The sequence below is a fragment of the Cnephaeus nilssonii genome (genome assembly GCF_951640355.1).
Source record: "Cnephaeus nilssonii genome assembly, chromosome: 18".
Classification (NCBI taxonomy): domain Eukaryota; kingdom Metazoa; phylum Chordata; class Mammalia; order Chiroptera; family Vespertilionidae; genus Cnephaeus; species Cnephaeus nilssonii.
The window spans coordinates 28,819,211-28,833,907 of NC_137089.1; the positions used below are offsets into that span (position 1 = coordinate 28,819,211).

Consider the following 14,697-nt stretch of genomic DNA (forward strand, 5'->3'; position numbering starts at 1 on the left):
ACTGTATATTTCACTCATATATGGAATCTAAAAAACAATACAAATGAATAAACAAAACAAAACAGAAAGATACTAATAAATACAGAAAACAAACTGATGGTTGCCAGAGGGGAATGGGTGGAGGAATGAGTGGAAAATGTGAAGGGGAAGTCCTAGATGGTTTGGTTCAGTGGATAGAGCATTGGCCTGTGGACTGAAGGGTCTCAGGTTCAATTCCAGTCAAGGGCACATGCCAGAGTTGCAGGCTTGATCCCCAGTAGGGGGCATGGAGGAAGCAGTTGATAAATGATTCTCTCTCATCATTGATGTTTATATATCTCTCTCCCTTTCCCTTCCTCTCTGAAATCAACTATATATATATATATATATATATATATATATATATATATATATATTTTTTTTTTTTTTTTTTTTTTTTTTTTTTTTTTTAAAGAATATGTGAAGGGCCCTAACCGGTTTGGCTCAGTGGATAGAGCGTCGGCCTGCAGACTGAAAGGTCCCAGGTTCGATTCCGGTCAAGGGCATGTACCTTGGTTTCGGGCACATCCCCAGTAGGAGGTGTGCAGGAGGCAGCTGATCGATGTTTCTCTCTCATCGATGTTTCTAACTTTCTATCCCTCTCCCTTCCTCTCTGTAAAAAAAATCAATAAAAAATATATTTTTTTAAAAAAAAGAATATGTGAAGGGGAATAAGAGGTACAAACTTTCAGTTATAAAAAATAAGCTAGAGGATGTAAAGTACAGCATAGGGGTATAGTCAATAACACTGTAATAATTTTGCAAAGCTCACACTTTGAAGGGTTTTGAGTATCATATTAAATAACATAAATTTACAATTTTAACTATTTTAAGTGCATAATTCAGTGGCATTAAATACAGTCATAAGATTATATAACCATCACCACCATCTATTTCCAAAACTTTTTCATTAATTCAAACACTCTGCATCCATTAAGCAATAACTCCCCATTGTCCTCTCCCCCCAGCCTTCTACCTGTATGAATTTGCCTAATTTTGGTACCTCATATAAATAGAATCACAATATTTGTTCTTTTTTTCTGATTAAAAAAAAATATTTTTGTTGTTGTTAATCCTTACCTGAGGATATTTTTCCCAGTGATTTTGAGAGAGAGAGAGAGAGAGAGAGAGAGAGAGAGAGAGAGAGAGAAACGGATCAGCACCAGGGATCGAGCCCTAGGCATATGCCTTGATTGGGAATCCAACTGGTGACCTTGGCCAGGGCCAATATTTGTTCTTTTGTGTCTGGCTTTTTTCACTTAGTATAATGTTTTCAAGGTTTCATTCATGTGGTAGCGTGTATCAGAATTCCATTCCTTTTTATGGCTGAATGATATTTGAGTTTATTAATTCATTTATATTTATTGAGCATTTTGTTTAGGATCAAGCACTGTTCTAGGCACTATTGATATAGCAATGAACAAAATTATACAAATAAACAAGTGAATATATTGTATGTCAGATGGCAATCAGTGGAAAATCAATATTGTAGTGATAGCTATATAGGAAAAGATCTCAGAGGTAGGGTGGGACCATTCACATAGTGCCTTGAGGGCTAGTGTAAGAACTTTGGATTTTACTCTGAAATAAGAAGCCAATAGAAAGTTTGAAGTTGTAGAGTGCCGTCATCTGACCTACGTTTTGAAGGCTACATCTGGCTTCAGTATTGAGACTGTACTACAAGGGAGAATGAGGCAAAGGAGGAAAAGAAGTACCAGTTGTGGGGCTATTCTAATAGTCCAGGTAAAAGAGGATAAACCCTATATTAGAGAGTATTAGTCAAGGTTCTCCAGAGAACCAGAAAAATAGAATGTATTGGAGGCTGGCAAGTCTGAAATCTGTAGGGCAAGCCAGGAGGTTGGACACTCAGTTGGGGTTTCCATGTTTCAGTCTTGTTGTTAAATACCTTCTGAGGGAGAATCTATTCCATGCCTCTTCCTGGCTTTTGGTGCTGCTGGCAATCTTTGACATCCCTTGGCCTGTAGATGCACCACTGTGGCCTCTGCCTCCACCTTCACATGTACATGTCTGTGTTTAAATTTCCCCCTTTTATAAGGACACCAGTCATGCTAGATTAGAGGCCCACCCTACTCCATTAAGGGTGCTTCCTTTAAGAAATGGTACTTTTTAGGAGTAAATGAAAGTTTTCAACGTGCCTTTCAAGGGATGAGACTTTGTTTATATTGATTTGGGGCATTGTGATTTTTCTCCTCTGCATGGTTCAATAGCCAGCATGATTAATCAGGGAAGTGGACATTCCATCAGAATAACGTATTCCCAAAGTCATTTGATCCCTAAGGACCAGTGCTTTCAGGAACACAGATTCCAAGATGATTCTTTTTTTTTTTTTTTTTTTTTTGTAGCTAATATCTTTGAAATCCTCAGACTGTCATCTAGAATCTAGAGGCCTAAAAGAAAGGAAAGATCAGCATCGAGGGCAGATGAAGGTCTTTCCTCAGATAAATTTGCTCAGGTAGAACTTTGTGGCTGCATTAATACGGTGTAGCTCTGCCCTTGCTAGAAGGGCCAAAGGAAGTAAATTGATTTTTACGTCTTCCAGGTACCATGCTTCACACCCCCACTAATTAGAGCCAGAATAGGGGAGAGGCTGCTGATCCGGAGGGGAAAAGTCAATCTAGGGAAGGGTGAAAGGAGAATGTCTCCTGAAGAGCAAAAGACCCCGGGCTTTGGGTTTCTGGGACTGAGTCTGGGATTGTAATTCTGCCTGGACATTTCCTCCATCTCCCTCACAAGTGTCTCTGTCTTGAAGCACAGGGCCGAAGCAAAATGCCTAATGAAGCATGGGAAGAAGGGGGCGGGGTGTGTTTGCAAATGTCTTAGAAAGAAGGGCTGGGGCAAGAGGAGAAGTGAGGAGTCAGAGTACAGGTTCACACATTCTTACAAAACCACTTGGAAACAGAGATGAAGACGCAAATTCTGGGACCCGCGAAAGGCCCATGAAGGTTTCGAGGAGTGGGGCGTGTGTCGCAGAAGTGTACCTGCTGCTCACTTTCAGCATTTTCCGCGTTCAAGCCCTTGCGTGAAGGCTAGTCAGGAAGGTCGTGGGGAGGCTTAGTCAAGCTCTGAGTCGCTGGGGAATAGCTGATCCTCTCCTAACTTCCTTGGCTTAGAGTCGCCCGATGCCCACCTCACTGAGGTGAGTGAGGCTGCGTGGCACAGAGCTCGAGCGAGGCACTCACAGCTACTGCCGCTAGCCTGCCACCTGATCCCCCACCCCAACCCCCGCAAGTGCGCACCAGGTTAGCCGAGACCCGCCCAGGTCCAGCGGCCCCAAAGCGGCCGAGCTTGTTTAGGGTCAGCTGACCCCCACCCCAAACCCCAGCCAAAGGGGCGAGTCCCTTGTCCTCCTGAGATGAACGCTGGGCACCAAGGCTGGCTCTGAGACGTTTTCCGAATCGCTCTTGTCCCGCCCTCGAGTGATCTGTTGGCGCTTCTCCAGAAGCCTTCAGAGCTCCCAGCAACAACCGCTAAAATAAAGGTGCCATGCCAAAAGCGGGGGAGGGGACGAGAAGAATGAAAATACTAGGAGAACGACCTCATTCTCCAGGAAAAGGTAATGAGGGGAAATCAAACAGTATAGACTTACTCGGAAATGCAAACCGAGCTCCAATCTCTCCCAGGGCGCATACAAACGAACTAAAGACAAATCAGCCAACGCGCTAGGCAGCTTCCCAGAAAGGGCCTCATGAATGAGAATGGGTTGCTAGGTTGCCTCCCTCCCTCTTGACAATCACTTCCCACAAAACTTCCACCAAGGAAAGAAAACATGGGGGACTTGGCGACTGCAGAGCGGTGGAACCGCGCCAAGCCGTCTTCAGGACCCTGGAGAGCGGTCGCTGTGCCCTGGAGACCACGCCACGCCACGCCACGCGCGCCTCGCCCCCACGCGCGAGCCCAGCCTTCCTGTCACTTTTATTCCCTGCTTCCCTCCTCCACCTTCATTTTTCTTGGCAAGGGCCACTCCAGCTTTTCACCATCAGATTAAAGTGCCTTTTTGTTTTGCTTGAGGAGGCTGTGTGGATTGGCTGAGCTAGATTCCGGTTCGAAGCTTCACTAAATGTTAGTGGACCAAGAAGTCCTGAGAGCTTTTCAAAAATGAGAACCTAGACAAGGCAGGTGACCTTAAAAAAAAACTAACAAAAACGCCGAGTTCAATTCCTTTGCTTTATAAATGAACCAGATAGTCTCAAAGAGTAACGAGACTTTCCCAGAGGTGAGCCTTGGCCAAGTTGGTTGCAAGTGGGAGCCCAGGACCCTGGACTCCTAACTTCTAAATTAACGCTTCCCTCTACTTTCTAAGGGGGGAAAAAAAGTAAGGATTTTATCTTCACCCTGGCCGCTTAGGTCTCCTAAGCAACAAGTGGAAGGTGGAAAGGCCTGTGTTCCAGAGAATAAGATGGACACACGAAGTGTGTGAAGGGTATCTGCAGAGTGTACACGTAAGGGTCCCAACACAGGTCTGGTCTGCCATCCCACTGACCTCACCCAGCACAACCAAAGTCGGTTCAGCCAGGCGAGATGGGTCTGGAATCCCAGACACCTATCCCAATGGAAATTGGTACCCTATTCCACCTACTGTACCTCTGGAGGGTAGAGCTCTACGTGGTCAAGGACAGAGAGAGGGGATGAGAGATAGAAGAGCAAGAGTTGCAAAAGTGAACTAGGAGATTTTCACCCAAATTCTAAAGAATCAAGAATCTATACACTGCACTTCACATTTACCGAACCTCCTGAGAATGTTAATGACGCAGTAGGTCCAGTAGGGTCCACGATTCTGCATTTTTAACGATTCTGCATTTTTAGCAAGTCCTTTTTAGTGAAGCTGCTGCTCCAAGGACCACACTTTGAATATCACGGAGTTAGAAAGAGGGGAGGAGGGAGAAAGGGAAGTGAAGAAAGAGGGAAGAAAGTGGGGAAAGGAAAGTAAGGGGAAAGAACTTTCCTTTTGCTCTCACCAACCTTCTCTAGCACCCCAAAGTAATCCTATATAATAAAGAGCTAATATGCTAATTAGACGGAACAGCCAAACGACCTTCCGGATGTCCTTCCCGAGGACCTTCCTGACGAAGCCAGGGCTGTGAGGGGCTGCGAGGGCCAAGCCCCTTGCACGAATTTCGTGCACGGGGCCTCTAGTGCTGTAATTAACGGCACCCAGTGCACGTTTTCTCCAGTCTGTATTTGGCTGGGCCCATCAGTAATGGTGTGCTGGTTTTGTTTCCTTCCCCCACCTCTCGCCCTTCCCTTCTCCGGCCCTGCACAGATCCCAGATTCACCCGCTGCCCCGAAGCTGCTCAGCCTCCTTTCTAGCACGCTCTCCAACCTCGAGCGGCTCTTCTCTCACCTGCTCCGGAGACCCCCTCCTGAGGCTCTCCAGCGGCGCCCGTACTTCTCTCTCCTGCTTCCCTCCCTGCCAGCAGCTGGACGCGCGCGCGGGCGCGGGGAGCGGCCGGGCCGCCTCTCACTCCTGCTCGGGGCAGCTCTGACACTGCCTGGCCGACCCTCAGGGGGACGCTCGCCCCGGGAAGAGGATGCCAGCGCTGGGCAGCGCTCATCCATGCCCGTGAGTACCGTTGACTCCACCGTGCCCAACCCTGGCCTCACCCGGACGCCTGCATCCCCAGCTCCTTCCTAACCCCCCCACTGAGCCACTCCACGCGGGTCCAACAGGGGTTCCGGCCCTGCCAGCAAGCAGAGACAGGCTGACAGGCTGAGCACGTTCAAGGAAAAGTCGCCGGTGACTCGCCTGACACCCCTCCCTTCTGGAAACCCTCCGAGCTACTTTTTCCTGGGCCATTTACTTCCAGGGTCCTTGGAAGCGGGAGGAAGCCCTTATCCTTCCCGAGGCTGCTTCTCAAACTCTGGTTCTCGGCGCGTCGCTTTCCTCGCCCTCCTCCCAGCCTCCCTCAAATGGGCCTCCGCCCCCTTCTTGCAAGCCCACTCCCCTGCCCTCTGGGCTGCTGCGGGCTGGAGAGGCCGGGGAGGAAATGACGTGATGTTATTTTTGTGTCAGGTCAGCTTCCAGCTTCAGTTTAGCCCTGGAAGCTCGGGCGCACGGCCCCGGCAGCCCGACTGCATCTCGCTCCCGAGGGCAACCTGAGGACTATAGGGACACTCGGCGATCCGCGCCCGCAGAGCTAGCCGCAAGGTTCCTCCTCCACTCTCGGGCCCCCACCCCCCTCCTCTTATCCCGGATTCTCGAGTCCCCTGGGAACGGAGGGAGGCTTCGGAGGGTCTCAGTAGGATCCGGAGTAAGGAGATAGCCCTTCCTGCCGCCCCCCCTCGTCCCCTCCCCCCCGCCACACCCACACAAATAGGTGGAGCCTCTGGCTCCCGCTAGCCGAGAGTGGGCGAGGAGCCCCCTTCCCAGCGCGGGTGGGACAGCTAGAGACGGAGGTTGCACCGAGGTGGAGAGCTCCAAGGAGCACCCTGGGAAAGGGAGAAGGTAGGAGGCTGCAATCCGCGGCAAGATTTTCCAGGGACTGAGCAATCCCTCCTTGTGAGGCGCATCCCCGACACACGCACCTCTTTCTGCCCTCTTCATTCACAAGGTTGGCGCACGCATTCCCGCACTCTGGGGTCTCGCCGGGCCTCTGCGCGCCGGAGCGTAGGGATCCCAGAGGCGGACTCGGCTAGTACCCTCGGCGCCCGCCTTGCTCCGCACCCACACTCTCATCACTTCCTAATACCCGGCTGAAGGAGGGAGGCTACGGCCCGGGCGTGGTTTGGGTCCCGCGTGGGGCCTGGGGCGACCCCCGCCAGCCCACCGCAACGGAGCGAGCGGCCGCCAGAGGGAGGTGATGAGACCTGGGATTCCCCACTGGGGAAGGAGGCAGAGCCCAGGAAGGGAGAGGGAGGGAGAAGTGGGCGAGAGGAGAGACCCAGAGCCAGAGGAAGAGGAAAGCCGGAGAGAGCAGTCGCGAACGTAGACAGGATCTCGTTTGGTATTCTTTGAATAAGAATAACAGTAGTAGTAATACACCCGGCGGACCGGGGCGAGCCTGCCGGAGCTTCCCCTCGGGCTCTCCAGGCGGAAGGTGGAATCGTGAGTACCGAGCTTCCTAAACCTCCGGTCTTCCTCTCGGGCTCGCCCTGAGACCTCGGGCCGGGAAGGGGCCCTGGCCAAGCCGGGCGCGCGCGCGCGCGGGGCAACACCTGGAGCGCTCAGCCTGGCCACACGGCGCGAGCGGGTGCGGGTCGGCCGCCTACTCCGCGGGTGCAGCCGGGCTCAGTAGTCAGAGCGTATTGGGGAGGTGTGCGGGTTTAGGGTGTGCCCGTGTCTCAAGCGGGGTGTGTGTGGGGGGGGCGGTATCTAGCCACCAGAATCAAGTTCCATCGGGTCTGCCGCCCGGGGCGTAAGCGCTTTTCCACCTCTTACGGCCTGGGGTCAGTGAGTGGGTGCGGGGCGCGGAGCCCAGCCCTTGAAGCCTAAACGCATATGGGCCCCCGCAGTGTATTTGGGAAACTCCGGGCGGGTGGAAACGTGGGCGTTCTCACCGGATCGCGAGGGCCGGGAAGGGGCCGGGAGCCGGAGGCGGGCTGGTGGAGCGCAGGTGGAAAGGAAGCGGAGACACTCCCTGAACCGCAGAACCTCCCTTTAGGGGAAGCGCAGCGCAGGCGAGGGGCCCGCGGAGCAGGGCCAGGAAAGGGCTCCCGCACGCGGACCCCGGTGAGTGTGACTCGGTGTCCGCTCTGGAACCCGCGCCTAGGCGTCTGAGGAGCGGGTGTCGCGGGCGTATTTCTGGAACAAACCCGGGTAACTGACTCCCTCCCGCACTCTTGGAGTTGCTCTTAGCAAGTTGGAACGAGTCTGGGCGCGCAGGCTTGGAGACTGGGAGGGGAGGTGGGTGAGAGAGGGACCTAAGGAAAGGTGGCGCTCACGCAGGAAGGTGGGCTTTGGGGGGTCGGTGTGCGCTGTGACTTCCCCTGCCACTATTGCCGAGGGGGTGGGGGCTGGGAGGGGGCCTGGGAAGAGGCGGTGCGCCCGGAGGGGTGGGCGTTTGCCTGGGGAGGTCTGGGTGCCCCTCGTCCTCCCGCGTTGGGGGGAGGGGGCGGGGAAAGGGCCTTGGGAGAGGCGGCGCGCCGGGTCTGGAGGAAAACCCAGGCGCGTAGCCAGGGCCCGCGAGCCACCCCAGCGGCGGGCGGGGCGCGGAGGAGAGGAATGCCCGCCGCTGGGAGAGGAGGCGTAGACTGGGATCCCCGGGTGCCGCCGCCGCATCCGCGCCACCTGCGACCCGCTGGGTGGAGGAGTGAGCGCGAATACAGTTTCTATCAGGGGGAAGGAGAGCGTCTCCTCACATCGCTGGCTTCTCGGCACCTGGCAGAGGCCAACTGCTCTCTGTCCACCCCCACCGCAGCTGGCGCGTAGGGTGGGGAGGGACGCCGCTCGCCCACTGGCTAGCAGAAGCAGTCGCTTGCCCACCGGGACTTCGCACTGCCCGGGGGGAGTGCAGGGAGCTGGGAGCTCCTGCACCATTTTCCGGTCCCCCTCCTGTGGTCAGCCCTCCTCCCTGGGGCACAGTCGCACATGGGGCCTTCATTTCAGTTCTAGGGGTTCCAGATTGTGGAATTAACTAAACAACGGTCCGAGTTCACAAAACAGCCTGAATCCCTCCCAGGCCTTGGTAAGGACGCTTGTAGTATGACTCTGTAAATTCCTACTTTTTTGCTCATAACCTAATTTTATACGGGGTTTCATCCTGTTTATCGTCTGTTCATTAAGTGACATCTTTTGTATCACATATCAGCAACTCGTATGAGAGGCAATATTGCCTAATGGGTAAGAGTCCTGGGCTGTGTGGTTGGTTTCAAATTCCAGCCCAGCTGTGTGACCTTAGGCAAGTTACTTAACCTCTAGGTGCCTTAGTTTTGTCATCAGCAAGCTGGGGGATAATAAAAGTACCTACCTCATAGGGTAGCTGCCAGAATTCAGTAAATTAATATAGTAGAATTCTGGTATATATCAAACACAAGCTTTTATTACTATTATTATGTTGATGCTAAATTAGCCAAGTAAACTTCAAAATATAAAAAAGATAAGGGGAAAATGCTTATAATGAAGTGGATGTCCATGTAAATTCCTACTTACATGGTCATTAGGAAAATTAGAAAAAACAGTAAATACTTTCTATGTCAGTATCTGAATTTAAAAAAAAACAATGCATTTCTACATCTTCTGGATGCTTTTCTTTTAAATAATTATGAAATATTTACATAGAAGGTTTAAACATCATTTTAAGAAAATTATCTCTAACCTTGAATATATTTCACTTTGTAAAACAGATATGCATAAAAAATACACATTAGGACATGGTATATACAAAAATCCAACATCTACATTAAAATATTGTACCTTCGGAGCTAGAAATGCAGACATCATTAAGATCATTTCAAACATGTTAGCCAAAATGCCCTTGATATCAAGAATACTGAAACCGGTTTGGCTCAGTGGATAGAGCATCAGCCTGCGGACTGAAAGGTCCCGGGTTCGATTCCGGTCAAGGGCATGTACCTTGGTTGTGGGCATATCCCCAGTAGGAGGTGTGCAGGAGGCAGCTGATTGATGTTTCTCTCTCATCGATGTTTCTGGCTCTCTATCTCTCTGCCTTCCTCTCTGTAAAAAATCAATAAAATATATTAAAAAAAAAAAAAAAGAATACTGCCTGGCCTGCATGGCTCAGTGGTTGAGCTTAGACCTATTAACCAGGAGGTCACGGTTCAATTCCAGGTCAGGGCACATTCCTGGGTTGCAGGCTGGATCCTCAATGTGAGGCAGCCAATCAATGATTTTCTCTCATCATTGATGTTTTCATCTCTCTTTCCCTCTCCCTTCCTCTCTGAAATCAATAAAACTATATATTTTTTAAAAAAGAATACCGAATGATAAAAGTCAGATTACTTATTTCACCTCCTTCACTTTACACATGAGGAAACATTCAGAAAGGTCAAAGGCCCAGGCAGGCCAGAGATTTCCAGCTAAATGGGGGCTGAAACAGCATTAGAATTAGGTCTTCTGAGTCACTCTCCAGGCTCTTCAGCACCACACTGATGATTTCCTACAAACTGATGAACTTTTAGCAAATCGGAAATCAGAGGTATTATATAAGGAAAAATATACAAATGTGTTATCTCCAACATAAGTGAGACCAGGCAATGATGTGGCTTCATCATGGTCCCTCACAGCAGAAGATGTGACCGCATGGCTTGCCTAAGATAAGCTAAGGTCATAGATCAAGCTAGAGGTAGAGCCAGCATTAGAATGTAAGGTCTCACCGGAATATACATTTGGTTGCATATTCTCTTAACCCCTTGTAACAGTTTTACATTTAAAAAATCATTTTTGAGCTTTTCTGAAAGTTTTTAAATCTCCTTCCTACTGGCTTAGAAGGTCTTTCCCGTAAAAAGAGCTTTTTAGGAAAGGCCTTCAAAATTACAAAGAAGGAGATTTTATTATTCCAGATTTTGTGGACAAGCAAGAGTGAAAGTGAAAAAAAAAAAAACTTTCTTATTTTAGAGCAATAACCTGGTGACTGGTTTCATCCCAGGCACTTGAATAGCAGTTTCTGGAATCCTAGTGTTCTTCCATTCCTGCATGTGGCAGTGACATTCACCTCACACAGACAGATGCAGTGGCTTAAAGGTCCAGGCCCTCACATGAGCAGTCTAGGAATTACATGGCACTTTCAAGTGAGCATGTGGTTTTGCGAAGTTATTTATAGGAATGGTGTCTTCCAGAAAAGGCATTTCTAGGAACTGTACCTGCATCCTTGAAGCAGGAAACCTTGATTTTTCTCTAGAGTGCATAAACTGGATGTCTTATCCTTGACTTTGTATCTTTGTATACCCACCGCATGTTCCTAGACAGAAATGCAGGGCATTAAGCGGGGAGTGACTTTCTAGCATGCTCCCAAGCCAGTTCAGCAGAATTGAGTTTTGAAATCATATGTGTTAAGTCAGGCCCCAAAATGATTATAATGTGAATCACTGTCCAGTTGTGAATATTGTGGATTGGTTTTCAGTGCACGACCAGGTGACTCACTGTGTGAGCTTCTTTTCAAATACAGTGTCAGTCAGCAGCTAATAGGGTTGACTCTGAGTCAGAGCTAGCATTCAGTACAATACGTGTGAGTCACTGACTACCCAGCACTATCTGAGATGGTTCCGGAATGTTACCTTGAGCAGCTCAAGAGTTTGGACAACACTGCATGGGGTGAGTCAGTTCATGGTCTGATTGAGTGGGCTTTTGCAGCAGCCGTTTACAATAAAGTTGGATGTGACTGAGTGCTGAAGACAATATTACATGATTATGCATACATAGGACAACTTACCTTGATTCTAATCCAGTTGATTAGATTCTAGCTATTTGTACTGGGAAATCATTTGTGAAATATGAGTAATATGCTCTGTTGCCCAGCTGTGATATTTTCCTTGAGTTATCTCAATGCTTATTAAAGCCAGTTAAACTTTCTGGTTTTGGAATGCTCATTATCTACATATTATTTAATTTTACTCTGAATAGCAAAATCCTTTTCAAATACTTTAGTATTTTAATGTTTGACAACGACATCTCATGCAAAGTTACCCAGCAGTTCGACTTTACGAGGTCCTGGGTTGAACAGCATACACTTAGCACAACGAGTGAACTAGAGAACACCTTGTTCTCTGGTTTGTCTCCATTTGTGCCTCTGTCACCTCTGACACTAAGTGAACAGTATTTGCTCAAGAGCTTGTAGTTTGTAGTGCTGTTCTAAGGCTACAACACCCAGCACTTCTAACCCTCCTAGGGCCTAATGGCTAAATCAAAACTCTTATATGGTTGCTCCATTTTTGCAAGACAGTGGAAAGAATGGTGCAACCTATGCCTCACCCCACTCCTTTGTAAGGCTTTTATTTCTCAGGGTGGGGCGATAATGAGATTTAAGGGAATATATTTCTTAATTTGTTGATAATTAGTGGTAAGAAGTTATTATCCTTGGAACCTAGACTACTGTTTAAAGGTACATGTATACTTTTCTCTATTTACCTTCTGATGGCCCCAAGAGAATCCCCGATGTGTGGACTTGAACATATGCCTTTTTGTGTTTCTACAACTATCCATTTCCAGTGATAACTAGATAGTAATTTATATATCTTCTGCTCTATATAAAGGCATAGATACTTCTTTGCATTTAATGGAGGCTATATGTAAAGAGTTTTGTTCTTCCTGACAATGTAATTCCTGGAAAATTCAGATCATTGGGACTGTTTAATAAATTAGAGTATTCATAAAACTGATAGACGTTTCTACATAAGTTTGCTAAATTTCAGTGAGGAGCTAGAGGTATTTTTTATTCTGGATTGCTTTTAACTTTGTTTATTGGAGTTTTAACATAATAAAGTATACAGATTAATAAACTTTACATAAGTAAACCCTTATGTAACCATCAGGATTTCTCAACCTCAGATTTATTGACATTTTTGGATTGACTATCTCCTTGTTGTGGGGACTGTCCTGTGCACCGTAGGATGTTTAGTAGAATCCCTATCTTCTACCCACTAGATGCCAGTAGCACCCCTCCCTGGATGTGACAACCAAAAATGTCTCCAGACTGCCATATGTTCCCCAAGGGTTGGGAGGGGGGCACAGGATCACTCACCACTGCTCTAGAACCAGATACAGGATATTTTTGAGTTGTTTCCAGTGTGAAACTATGAATAATGCTAATATAAACAGTCTTATTCATGTCTTTTGATAAACATATGCCCTTATTTCTATTGGATTCCCAGGAGTGAAATTACTGAGTAACAGATTCAGTATATCTTTATTAGATATAGTCAGTTTCTCAGACTGTTTTTAAGCTCCTGGGAACCAAGATTAAATATGTAATCTTCACATCCTCATCAGCATTTAGAATTGTCATTCCATTTAGTTTTGGTCATTCTCTTGTTTGTGTAGAGGTACATCGTTGTGGCTTTAATTTTTATTTCTAATGCTTACTAATGATGCTGAGCACCTTTTTTTTGGCCATTTGTATATCTCCTATTATAAACTGCCTCTACATTTTTGGCCCATTTTTCCATTATGTTGTCTGTCTTCTTATTGATTTATAAGAGTTCTTTATACATTTGGGATATAAGTTATTGTCCAAAATCTGTATGCATGTGTGTGTGTATATGTGTGCTGCAAATCCCAATCTGTGCCTTGCCTGTACACTCTCATTCCATTATCTTCTGACTTCTGTAGTTTCTATAGAATGTCATGCTTCTCTGAAAGTAACATGTCTTTTTCGTCTGGCTGATTTAAATTTTTCCCCTTTGTTTTTGGCTTGCCACAATTTGATTTAATTTTTTTCTCTTTGTTTTTGGCTTGCCACAATTTGAATATAATGTGGCTAGGTGTGGTTTTATATTTGAACTTCTTTCTACTCACTGAGTTTCTTATGTCTGTAGATTGATATCTTGCATCAGCTATGGAAATTTTTCATTCAATATTTCTTCAGATATTGCTTCTTACCTGTTTTCTCTCTTTTTTAAAAATATTTTTATTGATTTCAGAGAAGAAGGGAGAGGAGGAGAGAGATGAAATATCAATGATGAGAGAGAATCATTGATCAGCTGCCTCCTGTACACCCCCTACTAGGGATTGAGCAGCAACCTAGGCATATGCCCTAACTGGGAATCAAACCATGATCTTCTAGTTCCTAGGTTGATGCTCAACCACTGAGCCACGCCAGTTGGGCTGTTTTCTCTCTTTCTCTCCTGCTTCTGGAACTCAAATTATATATATATGTATTTATTAGACATTTTTCTTTTTTTCCTCATGTCTCTTATTTTATGTTCTGTTTTGTCCATTGTTTTGCTTCTCCTCTTTAATTTGAATATTTATCACATTTTTCTATCTCTTCATGCAGCTAGTAATTTTTATTGTATGAGGACATTAAATATACAGAGATTTTGTAGATTTAGATGATGTCTTCTATCAGCAAGGAATCTTCCTTGGAGGGATTTCCTCTGTGAGGATGAGGGGCTGATCACTTCACTCTTAACAGGTATTGAAACGGCTTGTATGGAGCTGGTTGCAGTTTTAGTAAGATTTAGGTAATCTCTGGTTATTTGCCATTTCTCATGTATTTTCTCCTGGGATTTAGAGCCTCATTGGTTTCTATCTCTTCAGTCTTGAAAGAATGAGAGGCTCAGTCCCACCTTTAAAAATTTTGAGCTTTGCTTTCTGCCCCCACCTTCCCCAGGTGGCTTCCATATCTGGTTAGTGTCTTGAGGAGGCCAGCCATGCATTTGAGGAAGACCTGTTACTCAAGGGGGACTTGTTCTCCCACATGAGACAATAGAGACTCTTTATGTCTTCAGCCCATGCCCAGAGTCAGCAATTGCCCTCAGGGATGAAAATACATAGTAACAGATTGACTGATCACGTGTTTTTTTGTTTGTTTGTTGTTGTTTTTTTTATTTTAGAGGAAGGGAGAGGAAGAGAAAGATAGAAACATCAATGATCAGAGAGAATAATTGATCAGCTGCCTCCTGCACGCCCCCCACTGGGGATCGAGCAGCAACCCAGGCATATGCCCCAACCTGGAATCAAACTGTGATCTTCTGGTTCATAGGTCAACACTCAACCACTAAACCACGCCAGCCAGGCTGACTGCTCACTTTTGAAGAGCTCTCCCT

The 14,697-nt window shown here is 47.1% G+C and overlaps 1 protein-coding gene across 5 annotated transcripts in view; it reads left to right on the plus strand.

Moving 5' to 3' along the window:
* Positions 1–14,697, plus strand: part of RGS20 (regulator of G protein signaling 20) — a gene marked incomplete at its 5' end in the record, with an annotated part of 47,134 nt that overhangs the window by 8,625 nt on the left and 23,812 nt on the right. The window contains 2 exons of one of the 5 annotated variants that reach the window (XM_079795915.1): positions 6,917–7,081; positions 8,588–8,660. Coding sequence is in view for 1 of the 5 variants with exons in the window: in XM_079795914.1 (XP_079652040.1) it covers positions 5,300–5,599 (300 nt within the window). Of the gene's footprint in view, positions 1–5,299; positions 5,600–6,916; positions 7,082–7,584; positions 7,793–8,587; positions 8,661–14,697 lie in introns of those variants that run through there. The other 4 variants (XM_079795914.1, XM_079795916.1, XM_079795917.1 and 1 more) reach the window with 4 other exon arrangements.